Source organism: Malurus melanocephalus, unplaced genomic scaffold (genome assembly GCF_030028575.1).
Source record: "Malurus melanocephalus ecotype Western Australia unplaced genomic scaffold, MMel_1.1 scaffold_117, whole genome shotgun sequence".
Lineage (NCBI taxonomy): Eukaryota > Metazoa > Chordata > Aves > Passeriformes > Maluridae > Malurus > Malurus melanocephalus.
In genome coordinates this window covers 1039115-1048247 of record NW_026623349.1, presented here as the reverse complement: position 1 = coordinate 1048247, position 9133 = coordinate 1039115, and the positions used below count along the sequence as shown (strand labels likewise).

The window sequence follows — 9133 nt, the reverse complement described above, 5'->3', positions numbered from 1 at the left end:
TGTTCTCACGAGCTAACCCTTGGAGTTCAGTCTGTGTGGGGCTGGGACCCTGTCCCTAGACAGACACACAGCACCCCTTAGTTCCCATGTGAGGAGCTTGAGGCACACTGCTGCCAGCTAAGGCACGCACAGGCTGAGGCACAGCCCCACTGAAAGGGAGCATAAAAGCTGAGGGCCAAAACCCTGCTAAAATTGAGTGGTTAATCTTCCCTTGCTGTCCCTCTCTAGGAAAAATGCCAGACATTGCATACAAAAATTGTTATTCAAATGCTGTTCAAGGCCAAGTGCATGAAGAATTGCAGTAAGTGTGTACATTTTCCTCACCATGTTGAAGCAGGATATCTCTTAGGTAAAAAGTGGCAGTAAACTGCACGGCARCCCCAACTGCTCACTGTCTGGCAGATCACTACACAGACAAAAAGCTGAACTGGTCATGAGAAGAAGTAGTTTCAAAGCATTCTTTTATTTTAAAATTTAATTACTCTTTTGAGATTCTTTTGGGATGAACACAGAGGTGCACACTCTGTCACATCAGACTGCTATGGAAGTCTTCTGTAAGAAGAAACTGCAAAATTTGAGCATAATAAAAAAATTGTCTCATAAACAGCCAGGCAGCCAGTGTAAGCACAACAGTGGTAAAGCTGGAGATTATTTCTACTAGTGAAGGTGCTGATTTATATAAATGGGGAGACCAAYAATTACAATAATTAATAAACAAACAAACAAAAAAACCCCAAAACCTCAACAAGACTGACAGAAGCAAGCTACAGCATATAGGAATTCACTAAAAAAAAAAGTTTCTTTAGCATGAAAAATTCAGTCCCTGAAACTTAATTTTTTATTYTGTAGTTCCTGTTAATTTTGTCTCATCATCTATTGTCCATTTGACTTGCATATTGAGCTGTTCAATGTTTTCCTAAACAAATTCTTCCTAAGCCATCCAAAAAGAGTTATAAAACTGGGTGGAACCGGGATACTGGCCTAGTTGAGCAAGCGTTTTTTTACAGGTTCTATAAGAAGTTCAACAGAAAGCCTTTCCAGGCTCCTGACTGCATGAAGGATTTGTTTCTCTCTCTCTAGCATCATGAATTTCCAATCATATCAATGACTTCTCACATTTTTCCAGAATTCTTTACCTTCTACTAACAGGTAAAGGAAACTTTAGAGGTGGGAAGATTGTATCTAAGAGAACACCCCACACAAATCATAGACATAGTACACTATTAGTATGTTAGTGCCATGATACAGCACAGAAGTGGAATGGCGAGAAATGCCCTTTGACTCTCATCCTGGAAATGCTCAGCCAGTTAAAAAAAAGTTACCTCAAGAGTTACTTTGATCAAAATCATTATCCCGTATTGAAACATACCACAATAATTTTTGGTATGTAAAAGCCTTCAAAATACATTCATCTTGTCTGCTAGAATCTTCACCCTGAGAATAGCGTGTCAAGAATTTTAACAGAGGGCTATGCATCAACAGCACACTCTTCCAGTATGTGTAAATACCTTATGTATATAGTTAATTAATTTTTTTTTGCCATATATTTCAATGCTGGAATATCTTGAATATCTGTTAATATCTGGAAATGTTTAATATTTTTKGGGAAATATTAAGTCAGGTAACAAAAGCATTGTGTCTGCTTTGCATTCTCAGCACACAAACCTGTTGTCTCCCCCAGGGCTTTCTTACTACTTTAAAAAATCATTCAAGATAGAAATATTTCATGGTTACCAACAGGCTATATTTATTATTATAATTGAGGACTCTACATACATTGTTGCACAAAATTATAATGGACTGATCAACAAAAGTATACAGTTCCTATGCAACTGTAAATAGCACTTTAGCAGAAGTTTAACACATTGTGCMTTAGTTGTCTTAGTAAGGTGACAACTCAAGATGATTACTTCATGGGAGTACAAAAGTGCAAACTTTCATTCAAGGCATACACACAGAACACACAAAAAGGATTGCTATACATGCCACAGGTCTAAAATAAATCTCAAACCAATCCCCTCCACCCCAAAACAAATTAAATGAGTAAGTACCAGCATTCTTAGTAATCACCAGTGTTACCACATTCAAAGATTCTTCTCTAGCAAGAAGCAGAGAAATGCCATCTGAAGAAATGCCCTTAGCTTGGAGTTTTAGATGCACTGCAAGTATGTCACATGAACTCCATGATTTGTTTGGCAAGACTGAAAAACTTTTATCATTATAGAAGCACTCCACCAGTGTATCATCACTAATTCCTGAATCACTGTATAAAGTAACTGTGTACAACAGYTGACTGTGGAAGGAAATAGTGTCTKTACATCAAAAGGTGATTTACAACCAAAATTCAAGTATTTAGTATTAAATTGTAAGTAATTCTGACCTTCTGTTCCTGTGCACTACATAAAGCAGATTAAGCATAGTTTTTTGGTTTTGTTTTTATTCTTCCCTCTGCCCTAAGAAAAGGGTCAGAGGGAGGAACCAAAACATAGGTGCAATCCTACATCTACAGCAGTTGGTGACAGGCATGTGGGTAAAATTGTCCAGATCAAGATGACCTCTGGATTTTCAATACRCAGCATTAATGCTCTCACTTTACTGTCATCTCAACACCTGCAAGATTCCTCCTGTCCCCTGCTATTTATTTGCACCATTTTCACCAGCTGTTCAAATCAGTTGCCCAGGCAGACATGTTACCTTCTTTTCTGCACAAGTGAGCACCTTAGCTGCACAATGTCATCTTTAGACAATCAGGAGATAAAAGGGGTGAAGAGCTCCTCTCTCATACAGGTTTTGGGAAGATCTGGAGAGATAATTACACTTCCGTCTCAGCACCAGTGAAGAACTGCTGAAGACGGTATAAGCTTGAAAAACACTTGTCTAAAAAAACAAAATTCTGATTAAGTAGTTTAAATTTCAAAGAAAAAAATKATCTCTTATTACATTATTTTAATTACTGCCAATAATAATTTTAAAATAATATGAAATACTAAGAGTTTTTTCTAATTAAAAATGCTTTTTATCCTGTTATCAAGTTAACCTCAAGACAGGAGTTAAATGGAAGTGACCATAAACTTTGGTGAAAAAATTCTCCTACCTAGAGTTGCGAGAAAGAGTTCAAATTCTAACAAAATAAGTAGCTTGCATGATTGAAAAAAAAAAGTAATGAGAAATCTGAGATTTGCCTCTCAATAAATGTGTTCACAGATGTTGGTGCATACACAGCACATTCTGTGAACATGGGAATGAGAATGGGGAGATAGTTTTACCAACTTTGTAAATTAGTTGAGGCAAGAAAAGYAGCTGATGCCCAAAAAGCAAGGCTAGTGTATCACGTTTTAGCTCTCCAGTGCCCAGACACTTCATGCTTTGAAAATGACCAAGTAGAACAGGGACTGTGACTTCAATAAAGAAAGGAAAAGAATTAAAATTAGGCTAATCCTCTTTGAAGCATTTCTACAGCAGGTGCTACCATAGCCTACCACTATATTAATATATAAACACTTTTATTTCCCTGGATTTAAGGGAAAATAAACAACCAGAAAATGCACTTGTAGAAAGATGAAAGCATTGGAAAACTACAAAGCAAGCAAGGACTGTTTGCTTGTTTGTATATATAAATCTTCATAAATACTCACACAGAAATGGTTGGGTTTTTTTTTTTTCCACTGGTTTGTTTGCTTTCCCCAAATCAAAGCAGAAGACAATATTTTCTTTCAAATAGATTTTGAATGGGGAAGTATGAGCAGGATTGACAAAGAAAATGACAGAAGAAAAGAAGAGTGAGATTTTATTTCCTTGGCAAGTGGAAGTACAGAGATCCTACTGCAGCACCTGCTGTTTTTGCCTTTTAGATCCCAACCCATCACAAATTATAGCATAACTACAATACTGGTGGAATTTAACACACAGCTTACACTTTCAAATATTTAACTTTATTTTTCATAATAGTATCCCCACTTTATGCAGCCTACAAACCTGAAGAAAAAGCATTTGCTTCTGAAAGTCATAACAGTAAGTATTTTGGGCTGCTCAAAGTCAAAGTAGTCCTGAGATTTCAGATGTTAAAGCTTTCTCCACAGCCACACGTTCCTTTGATGTTTGGATTATTGAAGACAAATTCACTGGACAGTTTGTCTTCCACATAGTCCATTTCAGTTCCTAGAAGYGTCAGCTGTGCCTTCTTCTCAATAAACACTCTAACCCCTTGAAGACAACAGAAAAAAAAAAGAAATTACACAAAACAAAATCATCATTCACATTGAAATTCTCTTTTGACCAGTAATAAAAAAAACAAAGCCAAATATGAAGACTTCCGGTGTAACTTCTTTGGYCTAATGTGAGGCATTTTCAACACTGTTTTCACTCTACTAAGTCTGGCAAAAGTCTGGAACCATTACTTGTGTGTGCACATGAATTTTGTCCCCTATTTTTGATAGYGGACAAAATAAATTATGCCCAGAGAAATAAGCTGTAGAACACGGSAATGAAACTTTAGTACATAATTCCCATGCATTACAGTAATCCATTTCATACCCTTCCCAAAGTMTGTGATTCCAACAAGACACACAAAAACTTTGAAAACACAGGTATCTTCTCCCAAAATGACCAGGTTTTGTCCCCATCAGCAGAGAAGGTTGTGCTGCTGCATGAGAAACTCACCATCTTGAACTACTTCTTCATCAGAGTCTCCTTTTGATTTTGTATATTCTAATGTGTAAGAAAGTCCATTGCATCCCCTTGTACGAACACCTACTTTCACACCTACCTAAAAAAAGGAAACAACAAAAAAACATTCCTTTTAAAACCTATTCTGGAGTATCAAGCTTAAAATTATGCAGAACAATAAAATGCTAACATTTATTTTTCTTCACTGCCTAAACACAGAACTGGATTACCTTAACACACTAAGGCAAAACTTTTTTGTTTTAGAAATTTGACTGCCAAGGTAAAAAAAAAACAACCCATCAGATGCTTGCTGCTGGGGATCAAGCCCTATAGTATGTTAAAAGTTTTGAAGTAATGAACCATTAGCACTCTTGTAGGGACCAGGTCTCAAAGAGACGGTCAAACTTCAAAGAGAGATATTTTCGTGACTTCAAATTACAGTTTAGTCAGATGCTAATTCAGGTACTATGACCCGAATATTTTAGACAATAACACAACTATGAAGCTGTGAGGCTAAAACAAGGGCAGTTACTAGATTATCACAGAATTCTTGTAATGACACCATCAGAAAACTTACTTTAAACGAAAGGTTCAGAAAAACATCCTTTAATTTTTCATTACCTTTATTGCCAGTCTCACTTAAAAAGCAAACCCCTCCCTAAATCAAGTATGTGTATACGCTTATTTGTTTTACCTGCCCTTAAAAGCCAACCCAGTCAACATTTGTAACATTTGTAACATTTGTAACATTCACAGCATTCAACAAGTCTGACAAAAAGATCATCTATGTAAGGAAGGAAGTGAGAAAAAGTTTAAACGAAGTAGAAAACAATTTGTATATTGCAATCTTTACAAAGAATCTGTATCACCTTACACACACCAGGGCTTCACAACTGAAGAGGCAAATTTTATTATCTATGTCCATAATCAATGTTATGATAAAAATGTACAAAAATGTGTCACTTGGCATCAAATAGGATCTCAAGACACACTGCATCTGATCCTTTCAGACTAAATACCTTTCTCTACAGGAACTGCTACCAATAATGGGCTGGAAAATGCAAACACCATTTATAGCCAGGAAATGACTAACCATATAAATTGTAGGCCCAGGGCTTCCTTAGGATGGCTTAAAACATTAGAACAAATAAGTCTACTTAGTTGCAGACATGCAGGAAGCAAAAGAAACAATGGCCTTGGTAAATAAAAGGAATATTCTTCTTGAAATAATACTTACAGTAAAAAAAAAGATAATTCTTGTTTTTTACAATGGTTATAAAAGAAGCCTCTRTGTATCTTTTCTCCAAGAACAAAAGATGACAAACTCATTATTTGGTGAAACGCCGATTACTTAAAAAAAGTTTGTCTAGCAAGTTTCCTAAGAATTCAGTGTTCTTCAACACATACGAATGTAACTTTTTTATTGCATACTTCACAATGAGAAGAACTTACATAATAAAGTCTTAATATCAACAGCTGAAGAAGTTTTTCCTACCAGAAGTCATCACTATGCCATACTAAAGAGCTTCTTTAAAATGTAGCTCAAAAATATTTAAAGATTAATTCTTTTTTCAGCTTCGTTAATCCCAACAGTAACTATACTGTGGAATGTCATTACAGTCAGTTGTTTCCTGCAYTTCACTTTGTAACAAAACAAAGCTGGATATACAAATAAACTTAAACATTCCCTGGCAAAAAAGTCAACATTTCTAACAAACACCTCAGWGTTTATTTCAAACTTCTAAGTTAGCCAGAAATGTTTTGCAATCATGAGTTGTGCTAATACCTCAGCAGACCCTGCACACTGACCCTCTCTATACTTACATGCTCAGGCTTATCTTTCAGAAGTTCTTTTATCTTCTGAACAGCAGAAGGCGTCTGAAAGACAAAATCATACATATAAACTTGCAAATTTTTATTTATTCACAGTGAGTACTTGCATGCATTAGGAGTGTGCAAYGTACTTAGTTTCACTATAAAAAAAAATCTGTTCCAATTTTGTGTACCCACATTTTGTTAGTTTACATTTCTATCTGCAAAGCCCTCCTTCAGCAACAACCTCCTTCAATACTGTCAGTATTGACTAATTTCTGTTCTACTTGAAACTGACACCTCTAAGATACACACTGGTGTAAAACAGATGTCTGCTAAACCTCATCTATACAGAACACSATACCTCTTCACTCCTCACCAACACAAACAGATACCTCAAGAATGCAAACCTTAATCCTTAACAGTAGGACGTTTGAAGGCTGTTAGAATCAGAATGATTGGGGGTTGGAAGAGAATCTTAAAGATCACCCAGTTCCCACACCCTTGCCATGGGCAGTGAACCTTCCACTAGACCAGGTTATTCAATGCCTCATCCATCGGGGCCTTGAACAATGGTTGGGGCATCCACAGCTTCTSTAAGCAACCTATTYCAGTACCTCAACACCCCATGGGGAAGAATTTCTTCCATATATCAAATGTAAATTTCCCTTCTTTCAGTTTGAATTGAAACTGTTGCTCCTATCATTACAGTTCCTGATGAAGAGTCTGTCTCCAGTTTCCCTGTAGGCCTCCTGCAGATAYTGGAACGTTGCTATGAGGTTTCCATATAACCTCCTCTTCTTCAGGCTGAACAGACCCAACCTTCCCAGTCTGTCTTCATAAGGAAGGTGCTTCAGTTATCTTACTAACTTTGTGGCCTCCTGTGCACTTTCTCCATGTCCTTCTTATGCTGGGGACCCCAGATCTGGATGCACTSTTCCTGGTGGGGTCTCACCAGAGAGAAGCAGAGGACAGAATCTGCTTCCTCATCCTGCTGGCCACACTGCTTTGGATGTAGCCCAGGATAYAAAAACTAAAGAGAAACTGTGACTTCATAGYAGATAAAATTAAGCGTTTATGCATATCCAGTTGCTGCAAAAATGCAAGAAACCGACACAAACGTCAAAAATTCAACTATGCCTACACGTTTCTAAAGCACCATGAAAAGCATTAGTCTTGCAAAGTTCTTAGTATGAGCCAGCTGAAACACACAAAGCAAAAGACAAGCAGACTYCCAGTACAAAATCTTCTGATTACTGCTACCACCCCTGTTGTCAGAGACCCACTACGGARCAGGAATTACCGGCTCTGACAAATAACTGATCTGTGTGCACTCGAGCTGCCCCTGTTCTTGCTGAATTGACTAAGCTTTTCTCTGCGGTGATCCTTCTCAGAATCAATTAGTTTGGAAAAAAMCTCTGAGACCATCRAGTCCAACCTATGACCGATCAGCATGTTTTGAAGTTCGGCCTTTCCAATACGGCCGCTAGTAGCGAACGCACTTCCTTTATCATTAACAACAGGATATAAAGCCTTCTTGGAAACAATCTACGCGTTAGCCTCGGCAGGTAGAGCATTTCCCTTTCTAAAAATTGTTAATTAAATACACTTTTTTGGGGTGTCTGTGCGAAAAGGCCCCGAAGACACAGCGGCGGGGCGCGGGGCCTCCTCCCGGCCGGACTGGCGAGGAGCAGGAGCTCCCGCCTCTGGAGCCGGCAGGGGAGCAGAGCCCGCACGGTCCGCCCACCGCAGCCGCCCCGCCGCGTTACCGGCGCTGGCCGGGGCTCTGCCAGGCCGAGAGGGCACAGCCCGGCGGGGCGGCCCGTCCCCGTTCCCCGCCAGGGGCCGCCGCACTCCGCGGGCCGGAGGGGGCCCGTGGCGCAGCTCTCCCGCCCGTGAGGTGCCGCGGGCCCCCGGGTCCCCCCGCTGCCCGCCCGCGGCACTAACCAGGGTGAGGGCGGCGCGGGTCGCCTGGATCCTGCGCTTGCTGACGGCACGGACCGTRGCGCGCACCACGGACGAGGCCATGGCCCGGCGCCCTCGGCCATGGGCAGCACCGCCCCACGCTGTGACGCCACCGCGCACGGGCCGCGGGCGGGGACGGGCGGCGGATCCGCCCCCGGGATGGGGTCCGGTGCTGCTCCGGCCCGGCCCCGGCCCCGCTCAGGCTCTGCGCAGGGCGGGTGGGGCTCCACAGGCAGCGGGGCTGCGCGCCGAGATAAGCGGCAGAGACGGCCAGGACACCCTGTCCTTCAGCTGCCCCGCGGAGGCCGCGGCAAAACAGCCGCCCCGGTGTCACGTGGAAAGGGGAGGTTTTCCTCAAACCCTTTAATGAYTGATTAGTGTGTCAGCGCCCTTGAAGGTTCAAGTTAACAGGTTACGGAATAACAATTTTTATTAATTTAGAATGTCGAAGGGCTGGAATGGAGCTTTGAGATCATCCAGTGCCAAACCCTCTGCCATGGGCAGGGACGTCTCCCACTATTCAGGGTTGGTCAATTCTGTATCCAAACTGGTCTTGAACACAGCCAGGGTTAGGGCATCCAGAACTTCCCTGGGCCACACCTTCCAGCGCCTCGCCTCCCTCACAGTAGCGATTTTCTTCCCAATACCCAATCTACATTTCCCCCTTGTTTTATCCCTGCAGTTCCTGATG

At 40.7% G+C, this 9133-nt stretch overlaps 1 protein-coding gene across 1 annotated transcript; it reads right to left on the bottom strand.

Moving 5' to 3' along the window:
• Positions 1–3618: 3618 nt before the first annotated feature.
• Positions 3619–8561, bottom strand: ISCA1 (iron-sulfur cluster assembly 1). Its single transcript, XM_057369999.1, has 4 exons — positions 8425–8561; positions 6490–6543; positions 4660–4765; positions 3619–4203 (listed from the first exon to the last, which is right to left on the bottom strand). Exons 1-4 carry the CDS (start codon positions 8503–8505, stop codon positions 4055–4057), a joined length of 390 nt encoding a protein of 129 aa, XP_057225982.1. The 5' UTR covers positions 8506–8561; the 3' UTR covers positions 3619–4054.
• Positions 8562–9133: the final 572 nt, after the last annotated feature.